The following is a 25,220-nucleotide window of genomic DNA, read 5'->3' on the forward strand; positions in this document are numbered from 1 at the left end:
CTGTGGCTCAAGTGGTAGAACACTAGCCTTGAGCAAGAAAACTCAGGGACAGTGCCTGGGTACTGAGTTCAAGCCCCAGAACCGGTACACATTTTTTTTTTTTAAGTCAGAAATCCCACTTCATTTGGAGGGAAAACCCAAGCTATGAAGTTACCCAAACCTGAGTTTCTTGCTTTTGATTGTAATCCCAGGCAGCAGTCAGGCTGCCAGTCAGCTCATCAGGTTGTTTTTGTTGGCTAAGATCACTGCTAGCACTGTAGCAATCACCACCATCAGCACTGGGAGCCATCGGTCACATTGCCCCTGGAGAGAGAAGACAAGAGAAGGCAGTTATGAGTGAGTTGGAGAAAACAGGGCAAAAACAACTCTGTTGTAGCCCAGTAAAAAACCTTGGATTGGTGGCAGGAAAGGAAAGTTTTTTTACGTCAGTGTCTGTTCTACTTCCTCTTTGATAAAAATCATTTCACTAGTGATCTGGGTCACACTAAATTATATGTAAGGGCTAGACACTTGAATACTGATGTGAACAATTAAGAGTGGAAGATAACTCAGGAAAATTATATTCTCTGTTCATGTACCTCAGTACTTTTGCTCTTCTCCCTCTGTCCCTGCCTTCGTTGAGGCCTAAAAGAACACCCTTTTTTATATGAGCTAATACAGGTTCTGTATCCCTTATCTGAATTGCTTGAACAAAGAATACTTCAGATTTAGGCTTTTTTTTCTTCACATTTTGTAACTTTTTCATAGGCTTTACCAGTTGAGCATACCTATTTCAAAATCTACAACATCCAAAATTTTGTTCCTTTGTTCATTAACTCATTTGTTCATTTATTTTCAGAATTGGGGATTGAACCCAGGGCCTCAGGGACATGCCAACACAAGTGTTTTACCACTTGAACCATGTCCCAATCCCAGTCTGAAACTTTCTGAACATCATGTCAGTGAGTAAAAAGTTTTGGATTCATCGCATTTTAGACTTTGAATTTTTAGATAGGGACATCAGACTTGTAGTAAGTTGCTACTTTCATGCTAAGAATTTCATGGAAATTGGGCTTGGGTGCATTAGCCAGTGTTTCTTTCATGCTTGCTCTCCTATCAGCATAGTATAAAACCCAAGAGGAGTAGTACAGGCTGACTATGTTCTTGTGGGCTGATGACTTTTATCCACAAGATTTGGCTAAAAGGAGGCTGTGTTCCACCATTGTCTAGGGCTGTGCAGGATAGACCTTCTGGCTGTGGCTCAGCTCTTCACAGTGCTGAGCTTACTCTTCTGAATGCAGTTCTCTGCACTGGGGAGAATATCAACAAGGTCATTACTACCCCTTCTGTCTGGGATAGACCCAGGCATGAGAGACTGCCTTGAATAAGATACTCCTTTCACTTCTTTTGAATGAACATTGTTCTTTCCCAGTCTTCCTCAGAGATTTCAGTCTGTCTTTCTGCTATCTTACCTATTTTTGGAATGGAATGTGTCCAGTGAATAATTATATTGCATATATTACATTTTATACATGTATATATGTTCTTATTAACAGTGTCTGTGCAAGTGTTTTGTGGGTTTACACTCCACTCACCCCCACAAAATGTAGTTTTTATATCATAAAAGACCCAGAAGTGATTTTAGTACAATTTCCCCCCCCAAAAACCTAATTGCTTATTAGTATTTCCAGGGATACGTTTGCAGTATTTGTGAGTATGTACAGAGGAAAAAGTTTTTGCTATTTAAAAGACACCATATAAAGCTTATTCAATTTGGCATGAGTTTTAGAAGTTAATTTGTTTATCAAATGTGCTTGACTTTAAGATGACTTTCTAAGGAAACTACTTAATAAGACCTTAGATACGGGTTTATGTAAATAAGGAAGTGAGAAAAATTGACCAGTCAATCCAAAGCCATTTTCTAGGGAAAATGAATGTACCTTTGGGCATTAAGTCACAATTTAAACTGAAGTCCCTGCCCTCTGCCTGCCTCCCATCAGTTTCCCCAGAGCCACTCACAGTCCTAGGATGTGGTCTCAACTCCTTTTCCTGGGCCTGGGGCTGTAAAGTCTTCTTTGGCAGCTGGTCTCTAAGATCTTTCTCCTCTGTGCCCTCAGGCTTCACTTCCTTGTGGGAGGGCTTTGAATTCCACTCTGGTAAAGCCTGATCTAAAAAAGCAGCCAGATTCTCAGAGATAGTAAGGCCCACCCCTGTGTGGAGGGGCCTCATTACCAAGTGAGAATTTCCAGAAGTCTGGATAGGGAGGAATTGGGGTGGGCCTGCCTTTGGCTAGACTGAGAAGAAAAAAACATTCTCTGACTTGAACCCCCCCCCCCCCCACCTTTGGGACCTTCCCTGCCCACTTAAACAGATAACTGGAGTTTGATCTCCTTGAGGGCTAGGTTGACATCTTATTTTTCTGCTTATCTCCAGTGTGGTCTGATATTGGTGAATACTTATTGATTTTCTTTGGTTGTGTATCAAGTAAGTTTGTTACATGTGTCTGTATTACTCAGTTTCCCTTGTATTTTTATTTCAAATTTCTGAAGATGGCATTCAAATCTTAGAATTTATCTGATGTGGTTAAAGATAGTTTTAGTCTCCATGAAAAGAGCACTGGACCAGGAATCAGAAGTTCTGGATTATTGTTTGTTTTTATCCTTACTGTTTTAACCCATACATATGACCAGAAACCATCATTTTCTTATCCATCCTATGTGGGCATAGTAACTTCTCTTTTATGTTATATCCAGTGATGGTAAGGAGAAAACGTGTTGTGGTAAGTGAGGAGCCATTGTTCCTTCCAAATGAGTGAGGAATTCTTTTCAGGGTGTATGTGCAACAGATTATTGAGAGCTAAACCGAGATGACATGAATACTTAATGGTTTGGGCCTGGGAAATCAATTGTGATGTGTATAGTCGAGTGTGTAAAAATTGACATGAAACCCTGAGTTCAAAATTAATTTATTGAAATGTTTAACATAAACATAAATTTTTTCAGAGAAAGTAGAAGGTACTTTTTCACAGCTTATGTATCTCTCAGAATGGAAGGGTGACTAGTTAAAGTGTTCTCAGGGCCAATGATTAGATCATTCCTTAAGAGTCCTCTACATCTCTGCCATAGGGAGACTCCCAGAACTGGACAGGATACCGAGATACCATGTAGTCAGTCCCCCTGCCCCTGGGCAGGCAAGGAAAGAGCTATTATCTTAGAATTTGCGATAGTAAATTAGCTGACCTTTCTTTGCTAGTTTCTCCTGTTCTTGAGGATGTAAGGATTGATTCTGAAGCAGACCTGTTGGAAAACACAAGGAATTTGTCTGTGCTAGCAGATTTATTTCCAAGAGTCTCTTGTCAGATTTTTGCATAGAACCATAATTGCTAAAGATGTTCCCATCTGTTAACAATTGAGTTTTGTCCCATAAATTTAATATGTTGAAGTCTTAACCCCCAGTACCTCAGAATGTTGTCGTCCTAGGAGATAAGAGTCTGCCCTCATTACATAAAGTCATGAAACTGGGGTCTTTATAGGAAGGGGAAAATTGAACACATATACTCTGGGAAAATATGTGGAGAGACATAAGGAGAAGATGGTCATCTGTCAGAGGCTTGGAATAGGTCCTTCCTTCAAAGCTTTCAGAGGGGACCAACCTTATTTGATTTGGACTTGAGGTTCTCCTGCCTCAGCCTCCTGATATCTGGGAGCAAAGGTGTGCATCATGATATCTGGCTATCAAAGATCTTGCATGTTTCCGTATAGCTTATTTAGGATTGTTTTTCCTTTTTCTGTGCTGGGCCTGAAGGTTGAACTCAGAGCCTGGGCACTATCTGAACTTTATTTGCTCTAGGTTAGTGCTCTATCACCTGAGCCAGAAGTCCACACTATAGCTTTTTGGTGGTTAATTGGAGATAAGAATCTCACTGTCTTTCCTCCCTGGGCTGGCTTCAAACCATGACCCTCAGACCTCAGCCTTCTGAATAGCTAGGATTACAGGTATGACCCAGCCTTAATCATTTGTCAGTTGTGGGGCTTGAACTCAGGGCCTGGGTGCTGTCCCTGAGCCTTTCTGTGCTCAAGGCTAGCACTGTAACACTTGAACCACAGCACCACTTCCGGTTTTTGAATGGTTAATTAGAGATCGGAATCTCATGGGGACTTTTCTGCCTAGGCTGGCTTCAAACCTCGATCCTCAGATTTCAGCCTCCTGAGTAGTTAGGATTACAGGTGTGAGCCACCAGTGCTTGGCTTGCTAATATATTTTTTAATGTGCAGATCAGATAGAAATGCAAGTGGTTATCATTAGCATATAAGGTTAAAAATAGAAAGGAAACAAAACAACAAGTTAAGATATAACTCATGAAGAGCTATGAATATGACACAGAAACCAGAGTATATGTTAGAGATTAGGTCTCTACTCCCTCTTCTGAATGTCCTTTGAGGGCCTGGAACCCCATAAACCTCAAAAGGCACTTGTGCCAGTTTGAGGTTCTGGAAAGGAAACTTACCCTGCAGTTGTTGTACTCTGGTCATGAGAGCATGTTTTTCTTCCTCTGACCTCTTCAGTTGATCTGAAAATGAAACAGTGCAAACCAAACTAGAAGCCATCTTAATGAACATAACAACCTGAGGGTGGAAATCAGTAATAGGTGCTGTCTTGTCTGTGGTCTTTGATACAGTCATGTGGAATTTGCTTGTCCCAGTTTTGAAGAAGGAGACAGTAACCAAGTACCTCAACAACTGGGGGTCTGCACCACAGGGTTTGAACTAAGGGTTGTATTTATACTCTGGTTCTTTTTCTCAGTGGACTCAGGCTTTCATTCTGCCAAGTGTCTCCACTGATTTTTCCCTTTCAAATTAGGAATGTGGCCTTGACACATGACTAATAGGGGAGCAGCTGTAGTTTAGACAGAGGGATGGGCTGGAGAAGAGAGCTCATACAACAAGAACCTCTAGTGCAGCAAAATAAATTTTTGTCTTGGCTGATTAACATAGCTTTGCCTTTCCCTCAAGGAAAAATAAAATCATAAGGCCAAACAAACAAATGAAGGCTGAAGCTTTTTCTCCACTCAGCTTTTCTCTGAGCTCACTGGCTATGGTTCCTTATGCTCCTGAGGCCTTTGAGGAGGAGGGTACCTTGCAGGTCCTGGGTATTGGCATTGCACAAGTCTCTGTCCCCTTGTAGGCATTCGATCTTGGCCTGCAGTTCCTGGTGCTCCATCTCCAAAAGTCGCAGAGCCTGGTTCAGCTGTGTGTCTCTGCGGTCAGCGCCCTGCAAGGAGGAGGGGCCCGCACAGCAGCAGGTTAGTGGATCATAGAGGGAGCGAGCAGGTCTCATGGAAGAGGAAAGTTACAGAAAATAGTTGAATTTTAGAGAAAGAATGTTAGGGAAATAAAAACAGGAGATTTCCCCCCCACCCCCGTCTTTTTGCTATCCTTCAGCATTTATAACAGTGCATTCGGTTTTTAATATTCATTCACAAAGGACACCTTGATCAATTTCCAGATTAAGACATACCAAATATAACTTCTAGTTGTTTTCGCTTTCTCTTTACTTTTTTTTTTTTTTGTATCATTATCAATTGGGGATGGGGGAATAGGGCCATTTCCACAAACAATTAAGCTTAAAATCCCCAAACAACTGCCTAAGAATTGCCCTACAGGTGGTGGGAAGAAAAGGACAAAAGTTGAGATGTTCATGTCATGCACAGTGGCCAGTGAAGTTCCCTCCTTTGCAAAGTCTCACATACCTTCTCTTAGCAAGTAGGCTATTATAGCCCTGATTAGGAAAATTGTAAAGATCAGTTTTGAGGGTAAATCATCAAAGATCCAAACCATGTAAGTGAAATCTCCATAAAGCAACACCTAATGCATACTATGAATGCTTATGTGTGCCAGGCATTATGCCAAGTCCTTTGCATGGATTACTATATTTAATCCATACAAAAATCCTATGGTATAAGTTCTATTGCTTTTATTTGAAAAGATGAGGAAACCAAGGATTAAGAGGTTAACTTTTCAAGGAAACAGATTAGAAATCTTGGGATCTTTACTGGTGCCCAGAGTCCATTGTAATCTCTTAAAAAATACATTGCTAGGCTGTGTTAATACCTCACAAGCAAATTAGTGGTATTGTTGTATACAAATAGTTCTGTGCAATTCTAAACTGATACTTTACTGAGAGAGTGTTCTTGTAGTAGATTTGTTATGACATTAGTAAGTTGATGAGAATGCAAAGGGGGTTGGGCTGCTTTATGTGTAGGGACAGTGCCATTTCAATGAATAGCTCATTTGCATGAGCAGGTCAGGCATCGTTACTAACCTCAAATTTATGTTTCAGAGTTAAAAACAGTCTGGTACTAAAAGCTCAGTGCTTTTTGCCAGTCCTGGGGCTTGAACTCAGGGCCTGAGTACTGTCCCTGGCTTCTTTTTGCTCAAGGCTAGCACTCTACTACTTGAGCCACAGCGCCACTTCCAGCTTTTAATACATATGTGGTGCTGAGGAGTCGAACCCAGGGCTTCATGCATACGAGACAAGCACTCTACCACTAGGCCATATTCCCAGCCCCAAGCTCAGTGCTTTCTGCAGTTTTTCTCACCCTAGTCCTCCTCCCCTGGTACCTGCAGTTTGGACTGAAGTACATGGAGTTGATTGTCCAACTCGTTGTGCCGGATCTCTAAGGTCCTCCAGGCTTCCTTCAGGGCTTCATACTGGCCTCTCCACTCCTCACAGTTCTGCTCTGCTAGGACTAGGGACCGCTGAGGAAGATCAGAGAGGGGGTTCTATTGGAAGCCTCCCCACTGAGGAAGGGTGAAAAAGCCTAGTGTATCCCATCCTTTGTCTTTATTCAAATAACAAATACTCAAGGCATTAGATGAGAAGTTGCAGGTCATTGTGCAGCTGGCTCCTTGTTGCCCAGAGCTATCCCTGAGGTCCTCAGCCCCAGGACTGCAGCATCCTCACCTGTGTGCTCTCCAATCGCTGCTCCACGCTCATTTTCTCCTCCAGCACTTTCTGCAGTGACTCCTTGGCCTTCTGCTCATAGCTATTTTTCTGGTCTTCCATCTCTAATAGTACTTTTTTCATTCCCCAAGGGGAATATTTCTACAAAAGGTGATGCAATTCAACAAATACTCATTGAACCTCCACAGACAGGAGAAGAATTTGGACCATGATCTGATAGGCATCTTCTTTCCAGGGAGAATCCCCTCGGCCACAAGAGGTGAGTGTCATAGGTTCTGACACTGCACCCTGGGCCTTGCACCCTAGGCTTTCCAAAGGCTTTTGAAATCCATTGTGTTTACACAACTCACCTTTCTAACTCATTCCTTCTGTGATTTCTTTTTAATGACTAGCATCATCACCCACCCAGTCTTTTAAGCCCTAAGCCAAGAGAGTCATCATTAAATTTTCTCTTCCTAACTCAGAAATCAACTGATTTTGAGCTTTATCAAATCAACTTCCTAAACAGTTGACACCCGTCTCCGCTTCATCCCTTCATTTAATTCCGTAGTTCAGACACCAGTGACGCTAATATATAGGTTAATGGAATCGTCTCCTTATCTGTAATTGTGCAGATCTGATCATGCTACTTGCTGTTTGCTAAGGAGCGGGTCCAAATTCCTTGACTTGGCAACTTACAACCTAGGCTAGTCTTTGTCCTGCTTTCACCCAAGCTGAACTGCTGGCTGGTAGATCTCCCCAAGCACCATGCTTTTTGGCCTCTGCCATTGCTCACATAGCTTTTTCTTCCTAGAGCTCCTCACTTACCCATTTCACCTACTTTATTCATGCTCAAGATTCAAGTGGTGTCAGTTCTGACAGATCTTAACTACATCCATCCTCCTAATTCCTTATGGATGAGTTGGTTCTTCTAAGCGATCACACAGTGCACCTTGCAAGCCTCCATTGTTCTGCTCTACCGAGAATAGAGCATTTCTCTCTTACTGATCTGGAAGCTTTAGAGCAGGGAACATGCTGTTTCTGCTGCTTAAAACATAAGCTTTAGAGCCTCAGGGAACTTAGAAATGTTTTGTAAACTCAATTAATGTTTTAAAACAAATGCTTTCTTAATATTCCTCCTAGCTTCAGTAACAGGGAAAAGAGACAAAAAAACAGATTTGCTAACTCACTAGGAGTCATGTTCTACCTATGCTCTTCATCTTTGTGCCCTGTAACTTTGGAGAAGGCAAGAAGCTATTGCCATCAATTCTAAATAGCCCACAGAGTAAGCAGTAATCCAGATAATGAAAATTTAGGAATCAATAGAAACAATTTCCATTTAGTGTTGAAATCATCTGAAATTTTGTATTTATATGTGAATTAGGTATTATGTATGTGGATTTTTTTTTTTTATGGTGTTGCTCCTGGGGCTTGAAACTCTGGGCCTGGGTGCTATCCCTGAGATCCTTTTGCTCAAGACTTTACCACCTGAGCCACAGCTCCACTTCCAGCTTTTTTGGTAGTTGTAGTGGAGATAGGGTCTCATGGACTTTCCTGCCTGGGCTGGCTTCGAACCATGATCCTCAGATTTCAGCCTCCTGAGTAGTTAGGATTACAGGTGTGAACCACTAGTGCCCAGCTTATTTGGAATTTTTGTTTTAAAAAACCACAACAGATCCAGGCGTGATTTTTGAGGTCATAATATGGCAGATAGACTTAACCAAACTGGTTACTGGCCAGTTTCATCCTCACTTGAAAATGAGTTGAATGGCCCTCTGGATTGATTATATTTTAGTCTCTTAGAGCCTTGGTTGGCATTTGTTACCCTTAAAGCTAAGAAAGTATTAAGTGCAGGTAAACCTAACACTTTAGACCTGTCACTTTAACTTCTCTAAGTACTTGGCTTGCTATGTTGCCAAGACTGACCATCCAAACTGGGTAATACATATGTGCTGTTTTGACCATTTATACTAAAATGTGACATTATGAGGAAGACATTTTAAAAGGATAGAAAGTGGGAAGACAATCCTATGAGGGGCTGGGAATATAGCCTACTGGTAAAGTGCTTGCCTCATATACATGAAGCCCTGGGTTCAATTCCTCAGTACCACATATATAGAAAAAGCTAAAAGTGGCCTGTGGCTCAAGTGGTAGAGTGCTAGCCTTGAGCAAAAAGAGGCCAGGGACAGTGCTCAGGCCCTGAGTCCAAGCCCCAGGACTGGAAAACAAAACAAAACAAAACAAAACTACAATCCTATGAAATTAGTAGGACCTTTCTATTTTATTTCCTATTCCTGGCTTAATTTCATAATTATGCTTAGTTCATTTTCTTAGCTAGATTTCACTACTACTAATAAGCCCCTAATTATTTTTCCAAGAAGCTCAAAATGAAAACTCCTTTTTCATTTTCTTTCCTTCTAAATAATCTTCTGAACTAGGGCAATACTACCTATACTTCATATTTTGCAGCATAAATTCTACCATAGAGGTTACAACTTTTAGATTTTAATGGGTAGCCAAATTACCTGGGGGCCTTGTTGAAATGCAGATTCTAATTTGGTAAGTCTTAGTGGAGCCTCTAAGTGTCTATTTCTAACAGTGTCCAGCTAACATTTACTTTTTTTAAACTAAGGCTTTTAAATGATGTCCTCCTTTCCCTAATTCTAATTATTACTATTATTTTTCAGGGCCTCACAATTGCTAGGCAAGCACTCTACCAGTAGGCTTCCCTTTAGCTTTAATAGTTTCCAGAAAGATCTTTCATTGCTGATGGTCTGAAGACCACATGAAGAGTACCAAGGTTCTGGCTTATTACACTATTGGGATTTCTAAAGTGCTCCAGATTGTGTACTACAATACCTTGAACTGCATAAAGAGTGACAATACTGAAAACAATAGAAGCAAACAGACCTTTTAAATATCTCAGTACTAATGCAAGCACTTATATATCTAGATTTTTAACACCAAGGAGCTAATTGATGGCAAGTAGATTACATGAAAAAAATGTTCCTCTCATTGTACTCTTTGTTTTTTTTAAATTGCATTCTTATCTCAGGCTTTTCAAAAATAGCCTCTACTATTCTGTTTTTGTTTCTGTTATAATGTTTGTAAATATTATACAATTTAGTATAAAAAGGTATTAAACATTAAAAAAAGCCTGATTAGCAAAGTTAAGTTCATAAGAACCTAACAAAGCAGGTCATATTATAAACTGTTCTCTTGCAAAATTCTTAATGGTGAGGCCAAGACAAATAAGTGAAGTCCGCCTGCTGTTCCTCTTCCCCAAGTTTCTTACTTTGCATCTCTTCACCTGTCGGGGATCTATCGCTTCTTAAGTGTGGAATCAGATTTCTTAATTCTTTTTGCAGGACCAGATTAAGTCAAATGAAGAGATTACTGAAGCTATATAAGGTTCCAGAAAAAAAAAACCCAAGAGTAATACTTTACCCTTCTTCTACAAGTTTCTACTACCCAAGGAAGAAAAATTAGTTTTTCAAGACTTTCTTGTAACAGCCAATGAATCTGGTCAAACACTGGGACCTGTGGCGTTAGCTGGATGCTACACATATTTATCAAAGGTCACTCTCTATAGATGTAGGAATTTTCTGGCTTTCCCAGTAGCCCACAACATTTTTAGTACTAGGATTCTTTTTTTTTTTTTTTTTTTTTAACTAGGATTCTTTCCTAGGGTGCAAAGGGAAGGATACTAGGAGAAAGAGGGGAGGATGGAGATACGAATATAATAGAGACCAAAGTAAAAAATTCCAAACAGAATAGGTGTATTAATTCTTATCTGGTAGCATTTTTCTAGAAAGTGAGATTAAGGCTCATGTGTACTCTTTACCTTTAGATTCATGAGTGGGAAATATCCTCCAGCAGGCTTGCTTACCTGAGTACAAGTGTAGAGCTGGTTTTCTAAGGACCTTAGTTTGCCTTTCAATTTGTCCTCATTAAGTTGGCCCTAGAGAAAACAGGATGAGATAATAAGCCTGTAACAAAATGTAATCTGCCAAGAGATGAACTCTATTGCCAGCCCATGCCTGCCACAAATGCTTATGTTACTCATTTATCTCAGAAGGTGAGTGGGGGCAGACATGACAAAGGATGTTTGAGTGAGGCTCTGGACTGAGACAAGGGTGATTCACACTGGCCTCCTAAGTCCTTTTTTTACCTTGAGGTTCTCTAGCAGATGGCTCAGGTATCATAATAGAGAGCCACTGGAAGGAATACCTACCTCCATGATGTCCTTCCTTCTTCTGTAGGCACTTCTGTACCCATCATCTGTAAAGAACCCCTCTATTATACAGAACAAATAGGCCAGTCAAGTCAGTTGCCAGTGACTCACCCTGTAATCCTAGCTACTCAGGAGGATGCAATCTGAGGATAATGGTTCAAAGCCAGACCCAGTAGGCAGATCCAAGACTCTTATTTCCAACTTAACCATTAAAAAGTCAGAAGTGGAGGTGTGGTGCAGCTAGAGCTGGTGGAACACCCGCTTTGAGGGGAAAAAGTCAAGCTAGGGTGTGAGGTCCTGAGGTTAAGCCCAAGTACTAGCACCAAAAAAAAAAAAAAAGGCCAGTAAGGTCAGTAAAGCTAGGGGGATGGGGGAAGAGCAGTCCCCCTTTCCTGGGAGAATAGAGATTCTCTCTTGTTTCTTCCTTGTGGCAAAATCATGCCCCTCCCCTTTATCCATTTATAGTCTACCTGTAGACATCCCCCCTTTTTACCAAGTAGCATTGTTATTCTCAGGTGTAGCTTTGGGGGTCAGGGGACTGAGGCGATGCAACAGTAGCAAGTTTCCCACAGAAATAGCCATGGGCCTCTTCAGCAGGAACTGGTTCTCATATTCTTTCTCTGACTTTTTCCATCCAAGCCTTGTGGAATGCTTGTGGTTTCTAGAAATTCCACTTATCTTCTGACCTGGGATATTGTGGATCCTACCATTCAGAGGCCTGGATGTTTTCAACCCTCATGGCAGTTGAGGTCTGTAAAGGTCTAGATGTAGCAGAGGGGGCCTCTGTTTTTAAGTCTACCTCCTTAGATGGGTGTCCGGGTGCCTTGGGGAGGCAGGAAGTGGTAACACACAGCACAGCTCCTGTTTTGATCTAGTTTGACTAATTCTTCTAACCATGTGTATACTAAGGGGGGGAGGGGTTGCCTCCACCCTTTCAGCTTCCTGTGTTACTCAGCTTGGCTTTGCAAAAGCAAAAAACTTTGCCAAAAACAATTTTTTAAAGGGCCTCCTGCTATTAATGCTTTTCCCAATGTCTCATGGGAGAGAAAGAGCTGGAGAGCCAGAGATTTGGCATCTGTAATAACCACAGGGTTTGGGGACAGATGAAAGAGATGGACAAAGACTTCTACTGTTTGAGCCTTGGGATAAGTGGTAAACCGGCTGCATTCCCCAAGTGGCCTATTCATCCTCAGGTCCTGAAATCAGCTGGTGCTACACCCACCTGCCCTGGTTCAGATTTAACAATTCTGAGCATTTTCCTTTGCCTGGACTCTTCTAAAGAATGTGATCAAACCCACCAAGCTTAAGAATTATCTTCTGGAGCTTGGAAAGGACCCCCAAAGCAATAATTGAACAATTTCTGCAGCCTCCGATCAGTTTTTGAATAGCTTCCTCCCTTCCCCATCTTGTAGTATAGCTTTCGTTCAGCATTTTGCCTCATCTAGCTGCTTTTATATTTTAGTGCAACCCTAGATTGCTTTTCCATTCATGTTGCAATAAAAGACAATTCACTTTAGTCCCTTTGGTGGAGATAAAGGGCCACCCAAGTTTTGGGGCTTGAACAAAATCTTGTACACAGCTCTGTCTTCTCAGACTCCCAGAGCAGGCGTGAAATTGGTAGCCAAATTCTTGCAAATGGGGCATGTAGTTTCCTGATCTGAGCCCCAATTGTCTCTGCACTGGAGCCCAGTGTTACAGTATGTGGGAAGATGCATTTTTTACAGGGCTGCTTTTCACCTTCTAGGCAGTCACACCCCAAGATCCCAGGGCTCAGAGGACACAGTTAATCCTCCGTGGGAAAGGGAGTAAAATGGAAGCTATACACACCTGGTGCTGGTCTGAGGGCTTCAGCTCCTGCTTCTGCTTAGTTTCCCCCTCCAGCCTCTCATCTGTTCTCTGAAACACCACCGACTCCCCACAGAAGTCTCAGCCCACAGCTCATCTCTGCTCTAGTGGAGCTTGCACAGGGCTTGTAGCCACTCCCCTGCCATTCTGTCATCTCAAGATCTTGATTCTACTTTTCGGATCTTAAAACCCAAGAGTATCCTGTTCTTGTTTTTATATTGCCCAATGTTGGTTCAACTTTTATCAACTTGCTGAATGCTTTCTACTCTAAAGGCTGTAACCAGTTCAAGGTTCTCAGCAGCACTCCAGGGTTGATGGGTATCCAAAAGGTCCAGAGTCCATTTAGGAATGGAGGTAACAGAATGTTTATCCTTGAGGTTCTAATAGCTTAATTGGAGCATTTCTGCATGGGAAGTTGGAGGTTCAAATCAGGGAGGCCAAATGGAAAAAGTGAAGTGTGAACCAGGCTGATGTCCAAGTCCTGGCTCTAGCCACATTCATCTAATTATTTTCCCAGATACCACAGAGAAGGGTCGTCCCTTCATTGAAGTCAAAGCTTCCATAGAATGATAGAATTGTGTTGTCACGTTTGAAAAGTAGGAACTCTTGCCAGGTACCAGTGGCTCACGCCTGCAATCCTTGCTACTCAGGGGGCTGAGATCTGAGGATCAAGGTTCAAAGCAGGTCTGGGCAGAAAAGTCCCTGTGAGACTATCTCCAATCAACTACTCAAAAAAGCTGCAAGTGTTGCTGTGGCTCAAGTGGTAGGGCACTAGCCTTGAGCACAAGGAGGCTCCGGGACAGTACCCGGGCCCTGATTTCAAACTGTACAACTGATGAGGAAGGGGCTGGGGAAAGCTCAGGGATAGCACCTAGGTTCTGGGTTCAAGCCCAGGACCAGCACCAAAACAAACAACAAGAAAACCAACAAACCTCACTACTGATCATTAACTTTCAGTTTAGTTTCACAGATAAGAGTTAAGCACCTAGAAAGGTGCTGAAAGTAGGACTTTCAACCAGAATCAGGTGCAGTTCCATTGCTGGCCTGCTTCTTGCCTAGAGCAGCGTTTCTCAAACCAGAGGTAGCATGTATCTCATGAGACCAAGAAGTTTGCAGCCATACCCATTCACTTACGAGTGTGTACACCCATATAAATGTCTCTTTTCTTTAAGAAGGGGCTTTATATATTCTTTTAAACATGATCTTGTGTATATTACTTAAAGATAATAAAAATATAAAAATAATTTGAAACACTGTTCAACAGAAAAAGTTCCAGTCCCATAATCCTAAAGAGGTTTCTTTAGTACAATGGTATTTCAGTCACATTCTGCTACACTCAGTGCTTTTTCTTAATTGGGCAAGGAAGCAATCTGGTTTCTTTAAACATCTTTTCTCCTTTTTACTCCTTTTACCCATTATAACTTTACTTCTGTACTGACTCATCCTTCAGGACTCAGCTACTATGATCTCTTGCTAGTAGAGTCTTCCCTATCTTCCCTATTCTACCTTAGGCAGAACTATTCTCTCTTCCCTCTCTTCCCCACTGTCATAGCCTTTCTTCTTTGTCAGTGGTGGGGCTTGAACTCAGGGCCTGGGTGCTGTCCCTGCGCTCTTTTGCTCAAGGCTGGTGTTCTACCACTTTGAGTCACAGTGCCATTTCAGGTTTTTCTGGTGGTTAATTGGAGATAAGTCTTATGAACTTTCCTGCCCAGGCTGGCTTTGAACCTCAATCCTTAGATCTCAGTCTCCTGAGTAGCTAGGATTATAGGCATAAGTCAGCAGCGCCCGGCTACCATGGTCATAATCATATCATATGCTTTTGGAGTTACATTTTATATAGCTCTCTCTTCCTCCTTAAGAGCAAAGACTCTACTTGTGAAGCACAGGGTCCAGCAGCAAGTTAGAACTTGTCAAATGTCTGTTGTACAAATGAGTGGATGAACTTAAGGTAGATGGCCCCAGAAACCACCTGGCACACACTGCTGTCTGCTTCAGGCTCCTACTCTGCAATGTACATGACTTCCTCTCAACTCTGGGTCCAGTGACTGAAGTTAGAGAGAAGTCTTTTAAATATCACTGTACCTTTCTTGTCTCTGTTTTCTACCTTCTAGTTCCACTGTCTAAGCATAGCCTCCTCCTGGTAGGGCACAATGTTTATGGGGGCTTGCAGGTTTCATGCTGCATCTTACTATATCATCTCAATAGTAGCACCATTCTGCTTGTAACCATGAACATACCTGTTTCCTATGGTGTCTGAAGACTCTTGGGAATCATTGAGACTCTTTCAAGCAATTTGCAAGGTCTTTCCTTTTAGAACTTAATGTCTTTGTGACCAAATTTTCTTCACATATGTCAAAGGAATGTATTGCAAGAAATTGAATGTGTGTGCAAATAGGAGAATTTAGCAGACTTTTGTTCAGCTAGATATTAAGTGAAAAAATGTAGAACAGTGATACTCCCTTCATCTATTTTTCAGAATGAAGCTGTTGTTCATACTTGTGATCCAAGCTACTTGGCAGAGGTAGGCTCTTGAGGATCAAGGCTAGTCCAGGCAAGGGTAATGAGACACTGCCTCAAAAGCAAAATGAAAATACAAGAGATAGCTAGGTGCCAGTGGCTCATGCTTGTAATCTTAGTTGCTCAAGAGGCTAAGGTCTGAGGATCATGATTTATGGTTCAATGCTAGCCAGAACAGGAAAGTCCCTGAGACTCTTATCTCCAATTTACTACCAGAAAACCAGAAGTGGCACTGTGATTCCAACTGATAGAGCACTAGCCTTGAGTGGAAAAGCTCAGGGACAGTGCCCAGGTCCTGTGTTTAAGCCCCATGACTGACAAAAAAGAGAGAAAACACAAGAGATGGGGTGTAGCTCATGTGGTAGAATGTTTGCTAAGCCCTAGGTTCAATCCCCAGTACTGGGAGAAAAAGTATTTTAGTATATCATAATTTACTATTATTATTATTATTATCATTATTATTATTATTGTGGTGGTCCTGGGGCTTAAACTCAGGGCCTGGGCACTGTCTCTGAGCTCTTTTGCTCAAGTAGTGCTTTACTACTTGAGTTCCACTTCTGGTGTTTTGGTGCTTAACTGAAGATAAGAGTCTCACAAACTTTACTACCCAAGCTGTCTTCAAACTGTGATTCTCAGATCTCAGCCTCCTGATTATCTAGGATTACAGGCATGAGCCACTGGAGCCTGGCTCTCTGAACATTTTTCAGTTGTAAGACAATCTCTGTTCTTGCTGGATGATGTGGGTAATATAGAAGTCCATTAACGGGGCTGGGAATATGGCCTAGTGGCAAGAGTGCTTGCCTCGTATACATGAGGCCCTGGATTCGATTCCTCAGCACCACATATACAGAAAATGGCCAGAAGTGGCGCTGTGGCTCAAGTGGCAGAGTGCTAGCCTTGAGCAAAAAAGAAGCCAGGGACAGTGCTCAGGCCCTGAGTTCACGGCCCAGGACTGGCCAAAAACAAACAAACAAAAAAAAGAAGTCCATTAACTTTGTCCAACTATTTTATCACTTACCTTCCAAGAGCTGTCAGAGGCCTGAATCAGGGTAGACAACAAGTCTTGGAGAACTACCATTTTCTGTTTTAGGACCAGTTCCCTTTGTAGGGCCTCCTGAAGTACAAAATGCAGGAGAATAAGACTAACATGGAGGGGAAGGATGGGGTATGTGGAAGAATAATGTGCCAGGCCACTTACTTTGAGGTACTCTGAAAGCTGGATGATTTCCTAGAAAGAAAGAGAAAAAGACTCAGTCTTCTGAAATCCTAGAACATAGACTAGAGTCGTAGCTGGCTTGTGGGGAACAGTTCTCTTTGCCTTGAGTATGACATGGTGCTTGCCTCTGTGCTTAACACCCTCTGCTCATTCAGGAAGATGCCCCTCCATCCCATCTTGAGTATATCAGGGAATACCAGAATGTCAGGGCTTGGATGCCATCTGGCCCCTCTTCTTCATAGTGAGGATTTTCTTACCTTATCCAGAACTGCAACTCCATAACTGGGAAGAGAAAAACAAAAGAAAAACATGATGATGGTCCAAAAAAAATCAAGCAAGTTAGGAAGCAATTGCTTGTGGAGAGCAAGTAGGATGATGAAGGGCCTTGTCTTCATCAATTAAAGTGGATGTGGATATTCATTATGTCCTCTCTCCATGTACTAGATGGAGAAATTGAAGTAAAAGGTGAAAAAAGATAGGTGGGCTGGGCGCTGGTGGCTCAGGCCTGTACTCCTAACTACTCAGGAGGGTGAGATGTGAGGATTGTGGTTTAAAGCCAGCCTGCGCAAAAGAGTCCATGAGACTCTCATCTCCAATAAAATACTGAGAAAAAGTTGGAAATGGCACTGTGGCTCAAGTGGTAGAGCCCTAGCCTGGAACACAGAGAGGCTCAGGGACAGCACCCAGGCCCTGAGTTCAACCCCCAGGACTGGCGTGCACACGCATGCATGCATGCACTTGCACGCGTGCACACACCCACAGACACATAAAGAGAAATGGATGAGATGTGTGAAGGTTGGAGTCAGGAACATGAACGGAACTCACTTGGTTTGCTGACTGGCATCATTCTTAATTGTTGACTGTGCCTTTTCTGTGGGTGTCTGAGTGCCTGAGAGATAGAGGATAAGGTGATTCAGAGTGGGGAGGGACAGGGACTTTCCACTGCTCATGAGCTGGGCTAACAGGCAGGATTCTCCACCAGCCCCAGAGGGAGGGAGCTCTGCTCTTACCCCGGTGGTGTCTGTGTGGCTTCTTGGTGGGAGAGGCTTGCAGTAGAAAGGCCTCTGTCTGTGAGGAGTGATGAGTAGCCAGATCCTCCTGGATGCTTATGGAAGGGTGATGCTGAATTGGCAACACCTGAGAGCTGGTTCCTGCCACCTTAGAAAGCAAGCGAGAGATGCTGAAAAAAAAATCACTTAGCAGATTTTCCAGATGATTTTCTAAAGAGGAACCGGTGATCCTGTTGGCTGACAGTCCAACTCCCAATGTGATGGCATTAAGAGGCAGAGCCTTTGAGAAATAGTTATGTCAGAGAGTGAATCCCTCATGAATGAGATTTGTATGTTAGAAGACACGAGGGAGCTTGCTTGCCTTCCTTGCCTGCTTCCCACACTGAGTGAACACAATGTATATACAAGGAAGTGTCCCACCAGACTTCAGATCTGCTGGAACCTTCCAAACTCCAGAATTGTGAAGAATAAATTTGTGCTCTTTTTTTTTTTTGCCAGTCCTGGGGCTTGAACTCAGAGCCTGAGCACTGTCCGTGGCTTCTTTTTTGCTCAAGGCTAGCACTCTATCACTTGAGCCACTTCTGGCTTTTTCTATATATATAGTGCTGAGGAATCAAACCCAGGGCTTCATGTATGTGAGGCAAGCATTCTACCACTGGGCCATATTCCCAGCCCTACTTTGTGTTCTTTAAGCTACCCTATTATATGGAAATGTGTGATAGTAACCCGAATGATCTGAGAATATTTCTATCCCAGAAAAACAAAGTAGTCCACTCAAGTCTTTGAAGTGTTACCCTTGCTCTTGTACATTCTTGCTCTGGGTGGTGGACATGGGTCTCCTCAGGCAGGTAAATAGGAAGCTGGGCTCAAATCTTGTTATACTCTCTGGCATCAGCCAGTGTGGTGATAAGGAAAGAGAACTAGCCTGAGGTGCAAATGAACAATCTGGATTCAGATCTTGCCTTTTCTGTCTCAGTTCCCTGTCAGTGCAATGCGGATTGAAAGCTGCTTCCTTCCCCCTTGCTCAAAGCTGCAGAATCATTGAGGTTTTGTGTGAAGAGAACGCAAAGTAGGGAGTTATGCAGTAGTGGAGGGTTGTCACAATTCAGTGTGCTCTTTTTATGGTCATTTTGGAACAAATTTTAGAAGTCTATGTTGGTAACCTACTACTAAGCAGCTAAGAAGAATCAGTCATGTGGATTGATTCAATCTTCATGGAATTTTAAAGAATTAATAGGTAGAGGTGGAATTCTTAAGTATGTTGCTGGTTCTTTTTTCTCCTTGTTCCCACCCCCCACCCCCATAACAACATTCAGGAACTTTTCTTGCCTTAAAAAGTAGACTGTTGGTTCTTGTTTACAATTAGGATTTAGGGTAATTTCTCTGAAAAGTACCTTCTGTTGTGTATAACAAATCCATGGCCTTGTGGCTGGGTAAGGCACAATGCCAGGCATTTCTAAGGAATACAGTGGGCTCATTCCTCCCATCAGTGCACTCAGAACATTGAAAGGCAGGTGGATTGTAGGCTGAGGCTGTCTTGACATATCCTGCTTTTTGCCAATACTGCTCCTTCCTGGACCACACTAGTGTGCCCTGTGTGTTACACAGACTTAGAGGATTTATGATCTCACAGGTCCACATTGGGCAGAGGTGACCTGGAGAAGCCAGGCAAGGCTTCCTGGGCCAGACAGTGTAATGGAGCTGGAATGGTGCAAGAAAAAGAGAAGATGAGTGGGTGCTATAGCCTTACAGAACAAGTTGTGTGTGTGTGTGTGTGTGTGTGTGTGTGTATGTAAGGTATGTCAAGATGACTGGACTGTGTTCCTGGTATATAATAAGCCTTCAGTTAATATTTGATGGATAAGACCTGAATGAATACTGTAAGATATGCAGGAGGTATGTATAGATGGCTGAAATTTGAGCGTATACTAGATATAGCAATGAGATTGCTTTTGTAATTATCTTTTTTCTCCTAAAGGTAAGGACAAAACAAAAAAAAAGTGCTAAACAAACAAAACCATCACAACAATGTCCTCTGAATGAGCAAGTGGCTAGAATCTGTAGAATCATTATAATTCCACAGATGTTTCAAAAATGCCTTTAAAAATATATTTCTGTGGCTTGTTATTAACTTGTAGGCACTATGGCAGATTACTATAGCATAGTAATATATGCTACGATATAAATATGCTAATACATTAGCAGCTGCTAATGTATTATATATGTATACATATCCATATATGTATTATATGCTAACATTATAACATTATAAGCTAATATATATACTACATTAAGATATGCAAATGTAGTGATAATATATTAATATATGGTTATACAAGAAGGGATTTTTTTTTTAACGTCACTTGATAGTGACCTTGTCAAACCCTTCTCTCTTTTTTTTTTTTTTGGCCAGTCCTGGGCTTGGACTCAGGGCCTGAGCACTTTCCCTGGTTTCTTTTTTTGCTCAAGGCTAGCACTCTGCCACTTGAGCCACAGCACCACTTCTGGCCATTTTCTCTATATGTGGTGCTGGGGAATCGAACCCAGGGCTTCATGTATACGAGGTAAGCACTCTTGCCACTAGGCCATATCCCCAGCCCCTTGATAGTGACCTTGAACTTATCCATCGCTGTGGTGCTCCCTCTACTGCCATAGCATAGTATGTTTCTGGATGTGACCCACCTGCTGTCCAGAAGATGAGATTCCGTTGACACAGAACAGTAGCTCCTTGAGTGCATTTGTCTGGCCTGTCCCTCTGCCTGGCCTCCTGGAGGGACTTTGCTCCCTGGCCTGAGGATGCCAGGCCTGGCCTTTCTCCTCCACTTCCAGGTTCCTTCTCTTGAAGAACTGCTGTTGTCGAGCTCTCTGGAGGTGCTCCCTGTGCTGGGTCCTCAGCGCCTTTTCCAGCGGGCGGCAGGTGGTCATATTGGGGCGGCAGCGACGGCTCTCTCTGGTCTCCTGTCGGCGCTCGCACTTAGCTTCATAGCTCTCAGCCCACCGGGCCAAGCCAGGGGAGGGCCTGGGGTCTGGGCTGATCATGATGACCTCCCCAGCACCTGTTGTGTTTGGCTTCCAGCTCCTCGAATAGCTGCCTGGATCTGCCAGATGCCAAGAGGGAGGAGTTGTAAGTTGAGCAGAAAAATGACCATCTCCCCAGGGCAGGGGGCAGAAATAGCATGATCCATCCAGATGGGTTGAAAACCCACGAAAACCCAGGATGCCACCACATCAAACTGGGAGCCAGGACTCCTGGGCTCAATCCTTAATCAACTAACAAAATTCAATAAAAGCCAGTCCCTGATTTTCTCTAGTCTCCATCCACACTCTCTAAAAACGCAGGGTCTCACTGGCTGCCACTTCTTTCATGTCTTAACAACTAACCATGTCTCTAAGTCAAGGGGACATAAGAAATAGTTGAGAAAACCCATAATGAAGTTGAATGCTAGTGGCTTACACCTGTAATCCCAGCTACTCAGGAGACTGAGATCTGAGAATCGCAGTTTGAATCCAGCCCAGGAAGAAAAGTCCATGAGACTATCTATCAGCAAAATGCTAAACAAGAGGTGTGCCTCAAGTAGGAAAGCACCAGTTGTAAGCAAGAGTTGGAGGCTCTGAGTTCAGGTCCTGGAATGCTCCCTGGTGTGTTCCCCTCACTCAAAATGAGCATCTAGCTGTTTGAATGGCATGCATTTGTTCCATACTAAGACTTAGAGAGAAATAATTACATTGCCATCACATCCTTCCTGCGACCCCTCTTCTGCCCCAACTGAAGAGGGAAAGTTAGCATCATTACTTCTCTTTTAGCCCAGGTTGTGAATACAACCGTTGTGTGACACTTCTCAAGACCCGGAGGATCTTTCAGGAAGATTGTATCCCTTTCAGGAAGTGACGGGGCTTGTCATAGCAGCCAGTTTATGGGTCCAGATTGACATAGTTTAGGAGAAAAACCTGCCCTGGTCCCCTCCTTCACAGTGTCCTGACACACTGGTACCTCCCATGGCACATACTTCATGCTTAATACTAGACTCTGACTCTTAGCTGCTGATGGAGCCAAACCTCTATTGACTGCGTATCTGCCACATGCCCATAGCTGGTCCAAACCCATCTCAGAGTATCTGGATCAATAGCTCTCAGAGAAGAGAATTTTTGTTTTTTAAATTATTTTTTAAAGAATAATTTTCTTGTCAGAGCTAAGTCTGATGCCATGTCTGATTTCCTTGGTCCACATTGTCTCATCTATATCAGCAAGTGTATGGTTTATATTCAGTAAGGCTCCTGCAATCACAAAGAAACACACACACACACAAAAAAAACCAAGCAAAAATAGTATCCAAAAGCTCCCAGGGAATAAGGCCATCCTTCCATGCTCCTGGTATTGCCTACCTGATGTCCACATAGCACTCCAACCCTAATCTGTTTTTCCCCCTTCTGTGCCTCGATCTTTCCTAGACCTTTACACCTACCTTCTCCCACAGTTCTCTGGGAGTTATGCTGAGTTGGGCTCAGACTTGGATGAGCAGGATTCTGAGCTTGGGGAATTCTGGGCCCTGCCTCCTCTGCACACTGGAGTCAGACCAGGCACTCCTCCTCACAGCTGCTGCCTCTTCTCCCTGACCTATGACCTCACTACCCACTCAGCTTAGTTCCCGGGTAGGCCAGAGGAGGATATCTTAGCCTCTACAACCAGCTGGCATTTGTTATCTCTGGCCCCTCAGGTATATTTATAGGTTAAACAGATTCCACAGGTGACAAGCCTATCTGCCCCCTTGCTGGGCCTTTGCTGCCTAGCCATGCTCAGTCTAAGTCTGTGCAGGATTCTTGCACTCTCCTCACACTTCTCATTGTACGGGATGTGGCTGGGGTAACCTCTCACTCTGGAGGGGCCTTGTGTGCACACTCAGATGTCTGACAGTTGAGGGTTGGAGAAGCTTACTCTGTGTTGGGTAGTGCTGGCCCCAGAAGAACAGTGTGACTTGTCAGTGCTTGTCCTCTGCATCTCATCTCTGAGTGGTTCTTGCCTTTCTGTAGACTTTTCACCTCACTCCCACTCCCTGGGGGATGCCTAGACTTCCCACCTGTCACTTTCTTTGTTTACAAACTTGGGAAAGGAGCAAAGAGACCCATTCATACTGAGTTATAAATGATTCAGGATGATGGTGCGTGCTGGTGCCCTACCATATTTGTGGCAGCTCTGGCCATTACTCCTGGCTATTCTGCCATTGATGAAGGAGGAGAACCCTGGCTCTGGGAACAGGCTCTGTGGATTCACATCCTGGTTTTGTCACTGGGATGTTATTTGGACAAGTTAGTAAATACCTCTAAGCCTCAGTATTCTCATTTATAAAATGAGGCTAAAACCTACCTTAAAAATACATACCGTAGATCTAACACGTGGCACACATGTCCATTTTATAACAAATAAATCAATAAATATATATTATTATCCTTGTGATATTGGATATTTAAGACGGTGTATAAGATAAAATCTCCAAGCTAAATGGGAACTCCTAGGACTAAGAATGGTTGATTTCTTCTTTTGATTCCTCTAACCTCTTCTTCATTGAAGGGGAACATTGTTTTCCAAATGGAGGCAAAGTAGTTGCAGCTTGAAATCGCTTTTACTGCTCCAGTTTCTCTGACCTCTGGGTTTGGGCTACAAGGAGAAAGGACTTCTCTGTAGTCTCGACACAATCACCATTTTAATGTGGCCAAGCGGAAAGGCAAAGAAGAGGTGAGAGTGAAAAACTGGCATCCAGTGTGCCCACATTACACCATTAAAATGTGTGAGGTCCCTCTCTGTTCAGCTACGAGAGTCCTCCTACCTTCTGTCTGTGAAGAGGAAAGGGCTGTGGAGCGGAAGGCAGGCCTGAGATGAGGTACCTCTGAGCTCTCCACCTACACAGCCACTAAATGTGGCTGCTCTAGGGCCAGACATCAAGTCTTATTACTCAGCGGAGTTTCTGTAGAAATGGCCCCTGTCGGGAAGGGCATGTCTCCATATCCTCTTCTCCCTACATCAGGTAGGATTTAGTGTGATGCCACTGAATGGAACCATACCAGCCTTCTGAATTGTCTTGACTATACTTACTTGCTTAGAATCAAGAAGCCCTGTGAGATGTCTGATGGACAGGGAGAGGCTGTAGAAAAAAAGGAACTGATCCCTGGGGGGGTTCAGAGAGCGGTCATGAAGACACTGCCCAGGCTTTCTGGCATCTATGCGGTACCCCTGGGCAAAATGCAAGGGCCCAATGGAAGCTCAGGAAGAGTCGGTATAGGGGAGGGAGGCTTTCCTAACTGCCACAGCGAGACCAGGCTGCTGCTCCTCACCTGACAGTGACTTGTCACTCACTGTTTGTCTACGTCTCTAGACTTGCCATTTCCTGGCAGGGAAACAGATTGATAGATGGCTTCCTGCAGGTGTCTGTCCTTCCTAGTTCAAGCTCTGAGTGTGAGCTGAGGAAGAGGGATCTGCCCCTTAGCTTGGGAAAGACAGGTTTGCGCAAAGGGAATTGCTACCTTGAAGAAAACCATGGAAGGGCATTTAATTCATGCTCCTGCCACCAAATAGCCTGAACCCTAAGCCATTTGGCTCACCCCAAACCTAAGCTAATGGATGGAGTAGAGGAGTGATGGGCGTTGTTTCGTAGTGCCTGGCTAGTGCAGGAATCCAACACAGAATGCTTTCTTGGCTAGCCAAATCTCGACACTCTTAGTAAATTCTGACATCTAATTTCTATGCCTCCTTTACCCCAGGAAAACTTGAGTAGTGCAGTTCCTTCTGACCCACCCCAAAGTCAAAGGTAGCAAACCTGGACACAAGACATCCTTCTGCCAGTTACCTCCAGGTCGCAGGTTCTGTTCTCAGCAGCTCAGTAAAGCATTCCAGCCCCTGGGAAGATCTTGGCTCTGATCTCAGGTGTAGCACAGATGTGTCTGGGTGAAGCAAGTGCTCAATCCATGGCTCTGGGCCTCCTGAGCATTTCCCTTCTTGATACTGTTTTTTTTCTTGCAAAGCAGCCGTGCTGAAACAGGAAGCAGATCAAGCCACAGTGCTCACAAACCCCAGTTCCTCTCTCTTGCTCTCTGCAGATCTGAGTGGGCCCCTGAAGAATGGGGCCTCCAAGGGCTGGGCTGAGGAGCTCCTCCCATCAGAGGGCACCGCAGTCACCCTTTCCTCTACTACAAATTGGTCTGAGCCCTCTGACAGTCTCAAGTCAAGATCCATTTCTAGATTTAGATAAGGATGGGCCTCTGGGTCAGACTCAAACCTTGCAGCTTTTATGAGAAGAAAAAAAAATGCTTTTTTGATAGTAAGACATAAAAGACATCCTCAGTGTAGCCTTGTCACATGTATCAGGTAGTTTTCTGTGTAAGGTTTTTCCCTATCCTTTAGCTACTTCTTCCAGATTCTGAGATTGGGAAGAGATCCTGCTCTTCTGAAGCACCTTGTGTCTTTTGTGGACTTCTGGGCCAAGGA

General features: G+C 43.3%; 1 protein-coding gene across 8 annotated transcripts; it reads right to left on the reverse strand.

Moving 5' to 3' along the window:
* Positions 1 to 4: 4 nt before the first annotated feature.
* Positions 5 to 24,881, reverse strand: Traf3ip3 (TRAF3 interacting protein 3). 8 transcript variants are annotated; one of them, XM_048357024.1, is made up of 17 exons: positions 24,583 to 24,881; positions 23,566 to 23,880; positions 23,294 to 23,396; positions 20,426 to 20,841; positions 17,744 to 17,891; positions 17,559 to 17,622; positions 16,991 to 17,015; positions 16,716 to 16,745; positions 16,536 to 16,631; positions 10,811 to 10,882; positions 6,943 to 7,083; positions 6,600 to 6,737; positions 5,115 to 5,250; positions 4,487 to 4,549; positions 3,219 to 3,275; positions 1,999 to 2,147; positions 5 to 303 (listed from the first exon to the last, which is right to left on the reverse strand). In XM_048357024.1, the coding sequence occupies exons 4-17, from the start codon at positions 20,780 to 20,782 to the stop codon at positions 211 to 213; spliced, it is 1,569 nt and encodes a 522-aa protein (XP_048212981.1). In that variant the 5' UTR covers positions 20,783 to 20,841; positions 23,294 to 23,396; positions 23,566 to 23,880; positions 24,583 to 24,881; the 3' UTR covers positions 5 to 210. The 8 variants fall into 8 exon arrangements, with proteins under 8 accessions (XP_048212981.1, XP_048212985.1, XP_048212982.1 ...); XM_048357028.1 differs by lacking the exon at positions 23,294 to 23,396 and having other exon boundaries at positions 23,832 to 23,880; XM_048357025.1 differs by lacking the exon at positions 23,294 to 23,396.
* Between the last annotated feature and the right edge of the window lie 339 nt (positions 24,882 to 25,220).

Source organism: Perognathus longimembris, chromosome 11 (assembly GCF_023159225.1).
Source record: "Perognathus longimembris pacificus isolate PPM17 chromosome 11, ASM2315922v1, whole genome shotgun sequence".
NCBI lineage: Eukaryota > Metazoa > Chordata > Mammalia > Rodentia > Heteromyidae > Perognathus > Perognathus longimembris.

Bases quoted from the DNA above. Each gene is read 5' to 3' on its own strand.
- Traf3ip3 (XM_048357028.1), bottom strand. From the start codon at position 20,782: ATGATCAGCCCAGACCCCAGGCCCTCCCCTGGCTTGGCCCGGTGGGCT. The intron at 7,084-10,810 runs GTAAGCAAGCCT...CACCTTTTGTAG, and splicing joins AGCTCTACACTTGTACTCAG to AAATATTCCCCTTGGGGAAT. The intron at 5,251-6,599 runs GTACCAGGGGAG...TCCTCCTTGCAG, and splicing joins TACTTCAGTCCAAACTGCAG to GGCGCTGACCGCAGAGACAC.